The 15,644-nt window shown below is 53.8% G+C and overlaps 6 protein-coding genes across 6 annotated transcripts; 4 read left to right on the top strand and 2 right to left on the bottom strand.

Annotated features, from left to right (window-relative positions):
• Positions 1 to 891: 891 nt before the first annotated feature.
• PG998_011313 (Abscission/NoCut checkpoint regulator) lies at positions 892 to 2,110 on the top strand (the record flags this gene model as incomplete). Its single annotated transcript, XM_066878129.1, has 2 exons — positions 892 to 980; positions 1,036 to 2,110. The coding sequence occupies 2 exons, from the start codon at positions 892 to 894 to the stop codon at positions 2,108 to 2,110; spliced, it is 1,164 nt and encodes a 387-aa protein (XP_066727183.1).
• Positions 2,111 to 2,558: 448 nt separating this feature from the next.
• Positions 2,559 to 3,188, top strand: PG998_011312 (40S ribosomal protein eS19; the record flags this gene model as incomplete). The annotated part of the gene is made up of 3 exons (XM_066878128.1): positions 2,559 to 2,588; positions 2,675 to 3,089; positions 3,139 to 3,188. 3 exons carry the CDS (start codon positions 2,559 to 2,561, stop codon positions 3,186 to 3,188), a joined length of 495 nt encoding a protein of 164 aa, XP_066727182.1.
• A 1,052-nt stretch (positions 3,189 to 4,240) lies between these two features.
• On the top strand, positions 4,241 to 5,796 carry PG998_011311 (uncharacterized protein; the record flags this gene model as incomplete). The annotated part of the gene is made up of 3 exons (XM_066878127.1): positions 4,241 to 4,399; positions 4,794 to 5,179; positions 5,310 to 5,796. 3 exons carry the CDS (start codon positions 4,241 to 4,243, stop codon positions 5,794 to 5,796), a joined length of 1,032 nt encoding a protein of 343 aa, XP_066727181.1.
• Positions 5,797 to 6,334: 538 nt separating this feature from the next.
• Positions 6,335 to 6,986, top strand: PG998_011310 (uncharacterized protein; the record flags this gene model as incomplete). Its single annotated transcript, XM_066878126.1, has 3 exons — positions 6,335 to 6,345; positions 6,401 to 6,561; positions 6,637 to 6,986. 3 exons carry the CDS (start codon positions 6,335 to 6,337, stop codon positions 6,984 to 6,986), a joined length of 522 nt encoding a protein of 173 aa, XP_066727180.1.
• An 878-nt stretch (positions 6,987 to 7,864) lies between these two features.
• PG998_011309 (Phox homologous domain-containing protein) lies at positions 7,865 to 8,994 on the bottom strand (the record flags this gene model as incomplete). Its single annotated transcript, XM_066878125.1, has 3 exons — positions 7,865 to 7,928; positions 7,998 to 8,176; positions 8,293 to 8,994. 3 exons carry the CDS (start codon positions 8,992 to 8,994, stop codon positions 7,865 to 7,867), a joined length of 945 nt encoding a protein of 314 aa, XP_066727179.1.
• A 1,538-nt stretch (positions 8,995 to 10,532) lies between these two features.
• On the bottom strand, positions 10,533 to 12,794 carry PG998_011308 (uncharacterized protein; the record flags this gene model as incomplete). The annotated part of the gene is made up of 1 exon (XM_066878124.1): positions 10,533 to 12,794. One exon carries the CDS (start codon positions 12,792 to 12,794, stop codon positions 10,533 to 10,535), a length of 2,262 nt encoding a protein of 753 aa, XP_066727178.1.
• Between the last annotated feature and the right edge of the window lie 2,850 nt (positions 12,795 to 15,644).

Here is a 15,644-nt window from a genome sequence, read left to right as displayed (position 1 = left end):
TCTGCTGGCAACAGTGAGGTGTGTGTTTCCCGTCCCCGTCCTCTGTCCCGGCAACAGGCACTGCCTAAATGCCTAAATCGTAGGACCGGCCTGGCATCCCAGTAATCTGAGATCTGGCAGGGCCTTGCACCGTGCTTTCTCGGCTTTGCTCCAGACACAACCGAGAAACTCAAATCAGGGGACAGGGGATGCGCGTTAGTTTGCCCGCCATGTTTCGGGCAGATTCGTCGCGAAGTCGCGACTTTTAGCGAAGATTGATTGCGTTGGAAGATCCATAATCATGGCGGTGACGATAAAGAATTCGCCCAACCCAACGCCTGACCCAGAAGCCCCGACCTTCTAGCGGCCTTCTGTCGGCTGCAGTGGCTGGTGGCGGCGGTGGTTAATTGAGGGGAATCCCAGGCTGCGACATATCTGCTGGTCCCATTGGCCTGTTTACTGGGCACTGGCCGCATCGACCCCTGCGTCCGCTGTGAGTCCGTTAATGGCAGTGCAAGCACCTACACTTTTACCAAACGTGGGGGAAGAAGTGATCTCATGCTGACTTATGGGCTCTGCTGACCTGCTGACAGATCATTGCCCCATCTTGTCAGGCTCGGTGTTTTGCGAGATCGACCTAAGAGGCCCGTCGGCGTTCGTATTGCCATTTACCTATCGACCTAGTTAACTTGCGCCGTAGCACTAGACTCGAAGAGTCACGAGTTCGTGTGCTACTACATCTCCGGATAATTAAGAACGGCGCACCACAAACCCCAGTCGCGCTACATACCTGTCACTGCCCCTTTTGGACGCAACCGGCCCCCTTTGGTTTATTTGGTGCTTTCCCGGCCGACAAACATCAAACCGGCCTGTTTGGTTGTTATACTTGGGCAGACCAAGGGCACAATCAAGATGGACGGCCCTGGGAGCTCCGATAAGAGCTTATTGGACCGCCTCAATGCGCTCAAACCAACGACGGTCAATCTCGATAAGTCCGCAACGTAGGCAGCCCCGGCACCACCAAGGAGTCGTGCTGTGCTGACCAGAGAATGACAGGCCCATCACTGCCACACCATCGGATCAGCCAACTTCGAAGGAAGATGCTCTTTCGGAAAGACTAAAAAGTCTGCGCGGCCAGGCGGCAACTCAATCTGCCCACCAACCGGACACTGCCGGCCCCGGTGCTGAACTTCCTGGTCCGGCACCCCACCCATCTTCTGGATCTTCTGTGGCACAGCCTCAACTGGATCACACATCTCTTAGCAAAGACGTAGCGGGGCCGGATCCAAGCTCAGAAACCACCTTGAAAGGCGCAGCCCAAGGCACACAGGATGTGGAATATCTGCTGGATACCGACGATCAGACGTTGGAGGAGCTTCTTGCCGATCTAGGATCCGACGAGCAATGGCTCGAGGATATGGCCACCGAGTACGCCAATGATGAGCACCAGAGGATAAGTGCCATGCTGGAGGATCTTGGTAAACCCAGAGCAGAAGACCAGGGGTCAACTAATTCCCAGCATGAGGAGACGGAGGACGATGACTCTGATGGCGAACCCATGGCTCGTGAAGCGAATCACGTTCTTGCGAAGGCCCAAGATGAGGTTGACTGGGAGAAACTAAACGCACCTGATTCCGAAAGTCAAGGATCGGAATCCCAGAAAAAGCCGGCCCCCGATGCCACAACGCTGGGGACATCGAACGCAGATCCGTTTGATCTGCCAAAAGTGCCAAATGACTTGCAGGACCCGCCAGAGGTGCCGGAGCTCCCACATAACGACGACTTTGAAGCCGAAATCGCCTCGCGCATGGCAGCTTTGAAGGGATTAGGCGGCCAGGACAGCTCGCTCCCGTCCGCGCCTTCCTCGAGCATCGACGACTTGGGTCTGCCCGGCGTGCCCACATTTTCCCCTGAAGACCGGCCCGTTAAGGGCGTCTACAAGCGATACGGATACACGGACGAAGACCAGAAATCCTGGTGCACCGTCTGCCTCGAGGATGGTGCCATCCGCTGCATCGACTGCGACGACGATATATATTGTGCCAGATGCTGGAAGGAGATGCACGTCGGACTGCAAGCGCATTACGAAGATCGGGGACACAGATGGGAGAAATATGTTAAGGGCAGATGAGGGAGAGAAAAGAGAAGATTCGGGTAATGTCTTGTTTATGAACTTATACCACCAAAATCTCACTCCCCTTTCGAGTCTGTCATCCAGCTCCTCTCTTCCAGTCAGCGCCGAATGCATGCTGTCGTAGCACGATCATAGCAAGATTCGGCGACTTTAATCGTCACGGCGTAGTATCGTTACACAGCCGTAACCTCAAGTACATATCGCACAATCAGGTAGGACTACCTGAACAGAAGACAGCTATTACGCCCCACCACAAGTGCGATTTTATAGACGGTAATTCATCCGTTCCCCCACCATTGAATGTGATTCGACCGTTACTGACCGCCTCACAACTCAGCCTTCTGATCCGATCCGCAGCCATTATACCACCAACAACCACCCCTTCGATCCTCGTCTTTGCCCGGCGTACACTCTTGACTGCCCGATACCTTCACAACTGGCAGCTATGTCGGCAGCCTCTGTTCGCGACGTTGAGGTGGGTTTCTCTTTTCTTTGGCCCATTGGTAGAGTGAGGCTCGATGAGCGAGCGCACTTGACATATGAACTAATGCCTTTTTCCAGGCGCGCCTTCTGGTGCCCGCATACGCCTCATTCCTCAAACGGCAAGGAAAGCTTGACGTTCCTGGTAGGCTACATCGATTCCGCGATGAGAAATCGGCTAATTTGTCAGGCACGGTGGACACCGTCAAGACCGGTGTGAGTCGGGAACTTCCTCCTCAGGATCCTGACTGGTTTTACCTGCGTTGCGCTTCCATTGCCCGACAAGTTTACATCCGCAAGACTGTCGGCGTCGGTCGTCTCTGCAAGATGTACGGATCCGCCCAGAACCGCGGCGTCCGTCCTTCCAAACACGTGGATGCTAGCAAGAGTGTTGTTCGACGCGCTCTGCAGGCCCTCGAGAAACTTGGCGTTATCGAGACCAACGAAGAGACAGGTGGACGAAGCGTCACACCAAGCGGTCAACGCGACCTTGATCGTATGTACCTTCTTGCCCCTAAAGTTTCACCTTCTGACATGTATGCCAGGTATGGCCCAGGCTGTGCTCGAGGAGGCCGAGAACACCGACAGCGATTGAGCACATCGCCTCGATCTCAACGACAGACTTGGTTGGATTGGCCGATGGAGGAAACCATGGCCTCGATAGTCTCAGCTGCAAAGAACAGTTTAGCTGGGCAATGCATAAGTCTGTTGTTGCAAAGTTCTATCCGTACGTAACTCCCATGATATGTTCTCCGTCCCTAATAATGCGGCATATGTACTGCTGTCTAATTGCGTCCGGAGCCAAAAGGGCGGGCGGGAAATTTTACGAGCGACCACACGACAATCAGTCACCGGCTCCTGTCTCACCCCAGTCTGCTTATTGTCGTTGCTTCTCGTTGCAGCGGCATCCACGAATGAAAAAGGCCCATGAAGAATTGCCAGCGTGGTGGGGGTGTAATTGCTGCAGGCGAGGGAGCCTGTAAGGATAACGGAACCAGCAGCGAGCTGCATTAGGGTGTTTGGACCGAGTGCCTGTGTCTTATTTCGGACCTGTCACAATTGCGCAACCCACGTTTTTCTACAGAGTACTCAGTAATCCCACCACACCGACTTTGGGGTCGAGTAGCCCGCCGCTGTCTGCCCGGGGACAACGAGATGACGATATAAAGCAAAGAAGTAATTGGGTCTCTCTCGACTTTACAACTAGGCTGTCTCGAACTCTGTTTGTGTCCTTTTTCACAGAAAGTCTTCCTTCCTCCCCCTTCCCTTCCTTTCACTGCCTTCCACACAGACACACACACCACCGTCGACTCCCGGCACTGGGGGACGCCAAACGTGGTTAATTACATGGCCGATCACCCATAATCAGACGGGAATGTACTATGAATAGCCCTCCCCCCAGTCTGCACCCCAGACCCGACAGTAGCAATTGTCGTCTTATATGCCATTTCTTATTAAGATACTGATCAAGATGACTGGGGATGGGGTATGATTACTTCTTATTGGCATCCCTTTCTCACGCTCGAGAAAGTATAACAACTTGGTGTTGTTTTCCCTCCCAATCTCCCATAATACTCAATCATTACCTATCTTTTCTGGGCTATCTGTAAATAAGACCACCAAGCACAGCGTCATGTTTTCGCGGTTATGGCTATTCCTATCTATACTCAAGAGCAAGGAGGCGTCATAGCCGTCTCGATCGTCTGCACCTTTTTGCCACTGCTAGTCATCGTGCTCCGTTTCTGGGCGAGGCAGGTCGTTCATCGCCGTTTCGATGCCAGCGATGTCTGGATATTGGTTGCGTTTGTGAGTCGTTCCCAATCTCTTCCGTAGCAATCAACTCTACCCGCCCGTTCCGAAGACTAACGCATACGGTTAACCATACACCCAGACTGCATTGTTAGCTTCTTGGATTGGGGTTCTGTGCAGTATGTGATAACGCGTTTCTATAACTTGTCTCATGTGTTACCCGGAGTATTGCGGCTAACTAGACATTTATGCGAAAGTGGTCTTCGCAGGCGGATTCGGACTTCCTGAAGAAATAATAGAAAAAACGTATGGAAGAGATACGACCATAGCACATGGAAAGGTAAATCTTTTTCTAGCCCCCCTTTCTTCTTTCTCAAACCCCATTTCATCAAGCATACAACAACAACGTGAAAGCGAAAATAAAAACTAACATGTCACCAAACCAAACCAGGCCGGGTACGCCTCCCTCCTCGGCGGCGTGAGCGCAGCCTACCTCTGCAAGATCTCCATCCTGAGCCTGTACCGCCGCGTCTTCACGATCCCGGGCGAGCGGCTTCCCTTTTACGCCGTGCTCGCCGTGACGCTGCTCTGCGGGCTCTCGACTTTCCTAGGGTACCTCACGATTATCCCGATCGCCGCGTGGTGGGACCCGGACGCCCAGGACCGGCTCACTGACGGCCAGAAGTGGCGCAATGACGACTTCCAGCTTTACACGGGCATCGCCACCTGCGGCACCGACATCCTCATCCTATGTTTTCCACTGAGGCAGCTATACCGGCTGCGCATCGAGCGCTGGCGCAAGATTGGGCTGATGGCTACGTTCACGGTGGGATTCATGTAAGTTGAGTGCCTAAGCTAGAAGAGGACAGCAGTCTGCCGCTTTTGGAGGGACAAAGAAAAGTGGCGCCAGAAGCTGTTTGTGCTTTTCATTGTTACTGTCTCACTAACACGAACGGGGGAATAACAGAACGTGCATCGTGGCCATCATCCGCACAGTGGCAACTTACGTCGACCTGAGCAACAGCGCGACGGTGCAGACGCTCTTTCGAGGATTAGAGCCCACCATCGGCATCATCGCGGCATGCCTGCCACTGCTGCACCCGTTGCTACGATGCAGCCGAAGCGGCGGCGGGGATGACGGTGGCGTTGATCGGTTTACGAGGATGCCCGGGCGACGACAGCAGCACCAGCCGATCGCCATCCGAAAAACGGTCAAAGTCACAGTGACGTCAAGCCGCAATGGCGGTGGCAGACTGTCGACGACACTCCGGGGATGGCCCCTGAGCAGGCATTCGTCGCAGGAGCCTCTGGGGCGGACGATGGCGGCGGCGGCGGCGGCGACTCCTCCGGGCTCGCAGGATACAGAACTGGCTGTGTACGGCGCTCATAGCAGCGAAAACCAGGAGAGGAACGGGCCGTCACAGGTCGAGAGTCTCGCTTCGACTGCGGTATGATCAATGTTCATCACCGGCAACATTGGCTACGAGTTAGACTGCGTAGGGTTCGTCCGGCGGTATCCAATCTCGTATTTAAAAAAAAAAAAAAAAAAAAAAAAAAAAAAAATACGACAAGTCCCGAGATTGCCATGATAGATAAGGCAGTTAGTTGGCTGCGGCTACGGCACCTAAAAACGTACATGCGCTACCGCATTAGAGCCCGCGTTGTCTGTCCACTTTCCACTTTCCTTCCCCGGGACTGATGATCCCAGCATTCGCCAATAAGACACACCAGAAATCATCTCCCCACTTATGAGATCACCCTCTCTCTCTTTCACCCCCCAAGAAGCTCAGACTCCCTCCCCGAACAACACCTGATCCTCGTGCTTGAAGCTTGAAGTAAACGTAAATCGTTACTCGCATATTCTGGCATCCGAGTTATACTCCAATATTTCCATCCATTGAAGTCCGTCCCTGCTTGACAGTCAAAACCTAATCGGATCCATCCAACCCAAACCCAAACCAACACACAACCAACTTTAAGGATTCAGACAAGATGCTTGGCTGGTAGGGACGCTTCTGAATGCAAGGAGAGAAGTAGCTGGATTGACTCGTTTGCCAGGTACCAAGCTAGATTGGCCGCCCGGCCGCTGCTCACACAGAGCATCACGACGGCGGTGCTGTTTGCCACCGGCGATATCACGGCGCAGCAGCTCGTGGATAAGAAGGGCATCGACGGCCACGATTTTGCGCGTACGGGCCGCATGGCCTTGTACGGTGGTGGTAAGTGAGAAAGGCCGCAATGTATATATACATAACTTGACTAACACGCTCTCTCTCCCCTTTCCCCCAAAACAGCCGTCTTCGGCCCCTCCGCAACGACCTGGTTCGGCTTCCTGCAGCGCAACGTCGTGGTGCGTAACAGCGCCAACGCGACCATCGTGGCGCGCGTGGCCTGCGACCAGCTGCTTTTCGCGCCGACTTTTATTGGCCTCTTCCTGAGCAGCATGGCCGTCATGGAGGGCGGCAGCCCCAAGGACAAGCTCGAGAAGAGCTACTTGCCCGCTTTACAAGCCAACTACATGCTCTGGCCCTTTGTTCAGCTTGTCAACTTCAAGTTTGTGCCCCTGCACCACCGCGTCCTCTTCGTCAACATCATCTCCATCGGCTGGAACTGCTTCTTGAGCATGATCAACAGTGCCAAATGAAAGCAAGCAAGAGGCAGTAACGACGAGAAGGGCATGCGCTTGATTGTCTCATTTAGCAAAGCGGTCTAGGTTTGGTTGCTCGTTGAGGTTGGAGCATGTTCATTCAACCAGTGGCCAAGGTAGAGAGAAAGGAGAGGATGAGGCCTGCATACACTGCACCATAGACGGATCTCCCAGAACTCCTTTCTTCTTTCGGGTTTCTCATCTCCCGGTTCTGAAGCGAATTTTATCTATTTGGGTTTGGCCAAGCAAGCGAAAAGCGGAATACGCATAAGAAGAGTATTGGTTTCAAGGCATTGAGTGCTTGCTCCCTCCTTCATCATGATTTTCGTTTGATGTAAACAAAAGTCGCGAGACATCAAACACATATAGAGGCTCATATATAACTACGCCTGGTACGCTAAATGCAAATCACACATAAGCCCTGACAGAGAGCCCTTTGAAATCCCGGTGAACTCCTGGCTGTCCAGATGATGGTGCAGAGAGCAGATCTTGCTAATTACATCGGCATTGGGGTTGGCTACATGTTTATTTAAAACACGCCCAAACTATTCTATATGGATACTTTTTATATATACAGAGAATGTAAGACGAGAAAGATAATGATGCTTTATCCTATACGGATGTAGCACAAAGAAACGATCGTGATCATCCAAAAAATTAGTCATTATGCCCATGAGTATCGCTTGGAAGCTCTCCCAAATCCTACATATAAAACCCCTTAATTCCCATGAATAGAATCAAGAAGAGTACTCCTCCAAGGCGTATGAACAAAGCCAAGGGGAGAAGCAGTCGAAGCGAAAATTCGTTGATATGTATACATGATATAGTCGTCGTCATAATAAAGTAATAATAGCAAAGAAAGCTGTGCTTGTCGGTTATGAGAAAAGGAACTCCTTGAGTACCGGTGACCCAGAGAACTCAGGATTTAACATAATACAGCTGAAGGGGTCGCGAGTCAGTAACGAAACGAAACGCTCTCAGTATCCGCGAACTTTGGTGTAGGCTTACTGAAGAAAGTATTGCAGACCAGCCCTCCTTTTCTCGAGAAACCTCGGCCGGAACTTGGAGATCAGGCTCTTGGGCGGCAGCTCCGGCACGGCGGCCTCAAAATTAGGAAATGTCCGCATGAGCCGACAACGCAAGTCGTCGAACTCGGAGTATCGTTTTCGTATGTTCATATAACTTCCCTGTATATATTCAAGAGAGGTTAGCAAGATTTGCTTTCGAAGAAAGAGAGGGGGGAGAGAAGGAACAATGATGCCATCTGCCGACAAGCAGAAGACAACGAGAAGAACACGCGTACGTTTAAAGTCTGCACCCGGATATTCCACACGACGAAAGCCCCGATATTGGTCGCGCTGCCATTGACGACGACGTAGTCCGAGACCTCGACGCTCTGCGCCCAGCAGCCGCGGTTCCGGTCGTCCAGCAGGTCGTCGTTCTCGTTGTCCTGCAACGTGATGCCGCCGAGGGGGATCGAGTCGACCGACGCGCCGCGCTGGTGGCGACTGATGGGCCTATAACCATGACTACCACTTTCGAAGCCGCCACCACTACTAAAGCCGCCGCCGCCGCCGCCCGATTGCATTAGCCAGTACGGCGGCGACGTCACAGGCGATATCATAGGCGAGGCGGCGGACCTCGTGCTGCTGCTGTCCACAAACACGTCATCGTCGCTGTCTTCTCCCCCGTCGTGGTGGTGTTCGTGTTCGTCGTCATCGTTCTCGTTGATGTTCTCCAGGTGCTGTTGTCGCGGCGCAAAGGGCGATCGCAGAGCGACGTCATTGTCGTTGTCGTCAGACTCATCATGCGTTATTGTCGTTGTTGTTGAGGGGCCGCTGGGGGCGGTATCGACGACGCCCGGTGACTCGGGCTCGCTGTCCGTCTCGGTGGCGGGCGGCGACGGGGGCGTCTCGACCGGGGCCATGGTCATGGTCGGCGGCGCATTCTTGCGCAAACTGAGCGACAGGGTGGACGCAGTCCGGAGACCCACCGAGGTGGCCATGCTGTGCTTGCTGGATTGTCCGTCGTTGGGCTTTGTGCAAGACGGTTGGAAAGGAGGTTCTCTCGGAGAAGACGGAGCCGGGTGGCGCCTGCGGTGGTGGTGGTGGTGGTCGAGTCGGTCCAAGTGGTAGAGAGTGTGTCGGTCCAGGTAATGAAGATTGATGGGAATCGCGGCAGGCCCAAAGATGGTTACGGTGGGTGTATTGGCGGAAAATCGGTTTCGGGGTGGGTAAGCCTCCCTCTTAGCGGGCGGCCGACGACGCTTACGTAGGCGGCGAATTGGGTTGGGCTCGTGATGCTGCTGCGCCAACGGTCGGTTCCTTTTTTCCCGTCTTCTTGTTCTTGTTCTTGTTCTTGTTCTTGAACTGCCCCTGGATTGGATTGGTCGAGGAGATGCAAGCAGCCAGTGAACAGAAAGGGGTGAAATGAATTAAAAGTGCAATGTTGTGTTGACAGCTCAATTATGATGAAGAATCCACCTCCCGTAAATTTAGTAGCATCGTAGGCCCGGCGATGGGGTCCCTTTTTTTCTGGTCGGACTTGTTTTTGGTGAAGGGAAGCTTTTGGCGAGAGAGATGATGAGCACTGACTGGGTTGAGTGGTGACTCTGGAGGGTGTGTGAACAAGCCAACGGTTTGCGTCCCACCACTTTACGGGGCCGGCATGGGGTCAGTGCCTGGAGTGCCGGCTCTGGTCTCAGGGTCTGTCTGTCTATCAAAGATCTCAGTTGACTTCCCATTCTGGACTACCCATACATACATTAGACAGACATATGTAGGAGTGCCCCGCTCAGCCGCTGTATTACAGTTTACTGTGAAACGGACTCGTCCCTCTTGCTTCTTTGGTCGTATGTCGTGCACATATTGCCGTGGAGGTCTCATGCCCCTCCTCCTTTTGGTGATGCGACTGCAAGGCCAGTCGTTCGTTTTCCCAAAAACAGCAGCCCATAGTATTCGGGTTTCATGTCCAAGTGTGGGTGGGACCTGCCGGGCATCACAGAGCTCGGCTATCTTGACTCGTTCCCTTGCTGGATGATGGATGCTGTTGCACTCGAAACTTCAGCTTTTTAGGGCTGCTGATCTGTCCCCCCTTGACGATTCACTGGCTGTGGCAGATCCTGCATTGAAACGGACCAAAGGTATGTGCATAACGTGGTTTGGATGTGAATTGGTTTTTGATGTGATATACAGAGTCGAGAAGAACTCCAAAAGAGGTTCGATATGAAATTGTAGTTTGCGCTATCGCTTGTAGAATCCATCCCATGTGGCCTTTGAAAAGCCCCCATCCCCCATCTAATGACCCCGAAATCAGAAACGCTAAGCCCAGAAAAAGAAACCCAAGCGCCACGCTTTCTGAAAGACCAAATGCATGCCTCGACTCGTGGTCAAGTACAGCGACGTATAGAATTGTAAGTAGAACCTGATGAGCTCTGCTGGCCAAGTTCAGTCGACAAAAAACCCCCCAAACAGATGGAAAACGATGGAAAGAACAAGATCTATCCAATTGCGAGAGAGTTTACTTTATATCTCTTATCCCTTTTTATATAACCCCGCCATCCCAAAGTGTATCATCCGAGTAAACATTCTCGGCTTCCCACTTAAGGAAGTCTCCGAGATCATGTCCCAGGTTGTAGCCCATGGGCACGAAGTCCACGTCGCCGTTGTCGCTGGTGACTAGAGTAAAGTCGAGCATGGGGCTTTGCGGCAGGCTGAGCAGGCTCTCCCGCTCGGGCTTGCCCTCGGTCGTCCACCGTTGCACGCCACCGCTGTTGTAGAGCTTGTCGTGGTCCTCGTCCCAGAATCCGTGGCAGGTGGCCCGGGGCGGCATGCTCAGCTCGAGAGAGCGGCCCTCGGTGGCCGCCTCCTGCATTGTCTGTTGCCACCTGTGGTTCGGGCTGTATGGGTTGTTCCTCTCAATGTCACTGTATGAGAAGTCGCTGTAGTCTTCGCCAGACTCGGTGATTGTGCTTGTGGGGCTAGGCAGCTGCTCCGTCTCCTTCTTGACGAGTCCGCCGGCCCTTTCGAAGTGCCATTCATCCCACCAATCCATCAAGTCCGCAGCTTCCTCTGCCTCCCTCTGGCGTATTGTGTCCTCGCTATCACTGAACCAGTCTCCCGCGCCACCGAGGATGGCCATCTGGAATGCCGTCCAGTCTAATCCCTCCTCTGCACCCAGCTTAGGGTCTGGGATAAGATCGGATTTCGCCAGACGGATGGGCCCATGCTTAAAGAGGGGCATAGTTATTGTGCAAGCCGACGATCGGAGGAAGACGTAGTCCTCATGATATTCGCTGTCACGGGGAGTGAGGCTGGTGTCAATGAAGAGCTCGTCGCCTACATCAGTGCTGACAGTCAATTCCGGGATAACCGGAAGCGCTGGCAATTGCTTCCGTGGCATCCCCCGGAGGTGGCTTTTCGGCGGGGGGGCAGGGCAGCTGGCATGCTTGGACAACATCTCATCGCCAGGGATTGCTGGAGCAGGCCGGTCCGGCATTGACCCAAGGAACAATTCGTCGTCTCCTTGCTGGATTGAGAAATCCGACTTTACTGGTTCGCCAAAGAGGTCGGGGTCCGGCTTGTCGTCTACCGGGGTGTCCGTAGACCACTTGACCCCCGAAGAGCCTATTCTAGACGGCAGGTCATCCATATTGAAGGGATCAATGGGGGTGTCAGTTGATTCGATTTCCACGGGGACTATCGCGTCCTCGGAAGTATTCTCTGTTTTGAGCTTGGATAGCCTGCGTAGTCTGTATTGCTCGATCTGCGTCGGCGTGAGCATCTCGTCCGGCTCAATTTTCTTGAACCGCCTCCCGCTGAACAGCCCCGAGACATTTTCCGAAAACTTATGTCGGGTTCCATATTGTTTCGGAACGTATTTCACGGCGGCTGCCTTTCGTTGTGGCTTCATTTGCCCTGCTCTCTTAGAGTTCGCTCTCTTCGGCCTTGTTACTGATGATTTCCGCTCCAGGACTGGTGGAGCCGCGACTTTCGGGTATACTGAATAGCTGGGTCTCTTGGGACTGTGCTTCAAAGTGCTCGGTGTCATTGGCTGGGGATCGTTCTCAAGGTCCAATGGGGGCAGCCTAGGTGTTTCGTTGTAAGAGTTTTGCATGGTCTTGGATTCGGCGAGAGCGCTGCCGACCGCTTTGAAAGCCTGATCAGTTTCTTGCACTAAGCGCTGAATGGTGATTGACAAATCAGATGAGGGTTCCTTGTTGTTGTCTTCTTGAGCTGACGATATCTCTTTGTGCTCCGGGGGATTGGACGATAAAGCTTCGAAGGACCCGAACGAAGAACCCGAACCAATCGTCTTGTGTGGCACTAGCCTCTGAGCTCTTTCAGGCTCTTTGGATGGCGACAAGAACGATGGGCCTTCGCTCCCGTAGCTAGTTGCACTGGAGAGCCGGTAAGAACGATCGCTCCAGTCGTCCTTGTCCCTCGTCGTGATGGTAGTAGAAGAGATGGAACAAAGAGGCGATCGTCTCAAACCCGCAGCCCTGGGCGAAGCAAACTCCCCATGGTAGTCGCAACTGCAGACAGAGCTGGCCGAGGAATGTGACCGTGGGGTCCCAGCCGGCAGAGGCGGTAAGGGGACCAGGACGTCGTGCACACTCTGCGGCCTGCTGATGGCGATTGGGGTGGGTGGCCTTTTCCTGCTTTGGGGGCGCCTAGATGTGAACCACGACTCCTTTCGGGAATGCTTGACAGAACTCGTGTCGTGCTGTTGTTCACTGTAGCCGACTCCATCCGTGTCTCGAGGCTGCCGTTGAGAGAGCAGCCTGCGAATCCTGGCCGTGGACATGTTCAAGCGTGTGTGTTAGTGGATGCAAGGGAGGCAAGCAAGCAAACAAGCAGGCCGGTGGGGAGATTGCATGGCATATATCAACCAGCAAAGGATGAGGTATAGAGAAGAATAAAATGAGAGGTGGACGGTGGCCGAGATGAAGGAGCAGGGCTCATCTCTTCATAATATCTGGCTGACATGGCCGATGGTTGGGAGCCAGGGGACGGGGATGAGGATGCGTCTCTTTGTAAGTGCTTAACTTAGCAGAGTTCGTCCGTCCTTGGATAACATACACGAGGTGTGGCGCGATGAAAGTGCGAGTGGGTGGGTTACGCAGAATAGTCCAGGCTGGAGCAGGGGGAGGGGGAGGGAGAGGGGGATGGGGGATGTTACCAGGGTTCCCAGGATTTCTCAAGTTATTTTTGTCGAAGACCCATTGGCCGTTACTATTCCATCCCCCAATATGGAGCTCCTGCGCCGAAAGTTGACAGGCCAGAAGACCTGCCAAGGCGTCTGACGTACCGAGCGCAGTACGCACTACGCAGTGCAAGTGCAGCAGTGCCTGTGTAGACGTACATTGCACGTTGCGTCTCCCAGGCTGGAAATGGATCTGTGTGGGTTTTGCATTTGCATCTCGAGGCAGAGGCACCCGTCAATCTGACATGTCTTGCCTGTCGCCTCTTCCTCTTCGCATCATGTTGTTCAGCAGCTCGGGGTGATGCAGGTCTATGCAGAGCCTGCGTACGGCTAGAATATTGTCGCAGTCTCGGGATTGGCCATGGCACTGGCTAATACGGGAGCTAGAGAACGGATGGTCGCATGCGGAAAAAGCCAGCTAGCAGGTAACCTTGCCATTGGGTCATTCATTCGTCCCCTGCTGGAGATGTCGGTCGTCGACAGGCGGCATACGGGTCCGTCGCATATATTGACGAGAGTTTACTCCATGATCATGATGGCAAGTCCAAGTTGCGACCAGCCGGTGGCTGCAGCTGCACCGCCAACAGGACGTCGTCTGCTTTCTCCATTTTGCTAGTCAAACGCCTAGTGCATGAGGCATATTAGAGAATACGCCATCTGGGCACTGGCGAGCTTGTTAATATTCCGAAGGACGCCGACCAGAGCCGGCCAGAGCTAGCGGCATGTCGTTGGCTACAGCCCTTAGCCCTAACCAAACCTGCTTGCTGGCCTTGGGATCTGGAGTGGAAGGGAAGGGGAGCGAAGGAAGAAAGGGTAGCGACCGCCTTGCCGCATCGGGCTCCATTCGCCATGCAGAATTACGGGGCAGGGGCAGGGCAGGCAAGGCAGGCAGGGCAGCTTCTATTTCCATACAGTAAGGTGGACAGGTGGACGCGGGTGGTGGGGCGTTTGGGGATTCTGGGTCAGAGCCCAGACGTCAAAGCCCCAAAGGCCAAACTGCGAGTCATGGAGAGCAGCCGCAAGATGAAGGGGCTAAACAGCTGGTCATGTTGATGACGACAAGACATGTCTTGCTGTGAGTGTCGGTCCGCTTACACGCGCGATGTGACCCCGCGTATCTGAAATAGACGGCACCCCGTTCTGATTCTGCTGTTCGGCGCCTACAGCACCTGACGAACAGGATAATGCTTACGCTGACTCGATCTCACCCAACCTGATCCAGCCAACGTGGGTGGTCTCCCATGAGATTCGCTTGATTTTCTTTTTTGCTGCGCTTCTGTGACCAAGATAAGAGGGACCATGGGTGCCGGTTTTGACTGCACGTCAGCACGGCGCGGGCTCCAGAGGGCGAGATAACGGGTGGGAGTGAGTGCGCGCATTGCATCATATCATCGGCACTGATCGCTTCCCAATGTCGAGAGAAACCTCTCCTTTCTGCTACAGCAGCATGCTGCAACTTATAATAGCACATCCAGAAAAAGCGCCCGAGTCTAGGGATAGCGCTGCAGCAGGCCTCGCAAGCCAGCTCCCCTCTCACCGACAGAAAGAGCAAAATAGATTGGCCAAGTCGTCGCCGCCGTCGCCGTTGAGATGAGCCGGTCTTTCACCCGCCAGCCAGCCGTAGCCGTTACGCGCGTGTCCTGGGATATTGCTGGTAGGCCGCTAAGCGCGGCAACAAGTGCGAGGCCACTGAGGGCGAAGTACCAAGACAAGACAAGCCTTGGTGTAAGCTGCAGCAAGGCCACGCAGTAGCTGTGACCCGAAAATACACTGGTTGCAGCCACCTTTCGGTTCCTGCGTCCATGTGGGAGAAAAGAAGTACCAAGCAGAAAAGAAGAAAGCAGTATTCGGCCCATTCCAATCCCAATGACCGAGCCGATGAAAATGCCGTCTTTGTTGATCCATCGCTCCGGAGGAATCCTTCTCCAAACGTTGGGTGGAAATAAGGGTGTGCGTCGATCAATACCACACGATCCATTGTTGCCTGTGCCTTTTCTTCTTCTTCTTGTTGCGGATACGTCTAGATGAACGTCGAGTTGCCCCCAAGGAGCCTGCCTTCCAACCGTATTGGCCGTATTAGAGAGCAGAATCTCCCCTCATTGCTTACACATAACGGGCCGCAGCCCTAACCGGCGGCTGTTCGATCCTGTATTGCTCGCAGCCCAGGAACGAAGCCACGCAAACAGGCGGGGATCAGAGGGGGGGCCGTGGGGCTGGGGCGGGAAGAGGGCGGGAAACAGTGTAAGTGAGCAACCCAGATCCGCAAACGAAGGATTCCTAGCTGACATAATACCTGCTGGACATAACAGCATATTCTTCATTCCTGACAAGAGACTTGCCCCTACGTCGTCCTTCAATGGATCCGCATCCGCCCGGAGATGGGGGTCAAGGCCGAGCCTTTCCCAGGACGCCGCACGTGGTACTCAAGATGACTGCAACATTGCTCATTGG

Source organism: Apiospora kogelbergensis (genome assembly GCF_038363985.1).
Source record: "Apiospora kogelbergensis strain CBS 113332 chromosome Unknown utg000007l_segment0_segment0, whole genome shotgun sequence".
In the NCBI taxonomy this organism is placed as follows: Eukaryota; Fungi; Ascomycota; class Sordariomycetes; order Amphisphaeriales; family Apiosporaceae; genus Apiospora; species Apiospora kogelbergensis.
The sequence above is the reverse complement of the archived record's forward strand: the minus strand, read 5'-3'. Positions and strand labels throughout refer to the sequence as shown.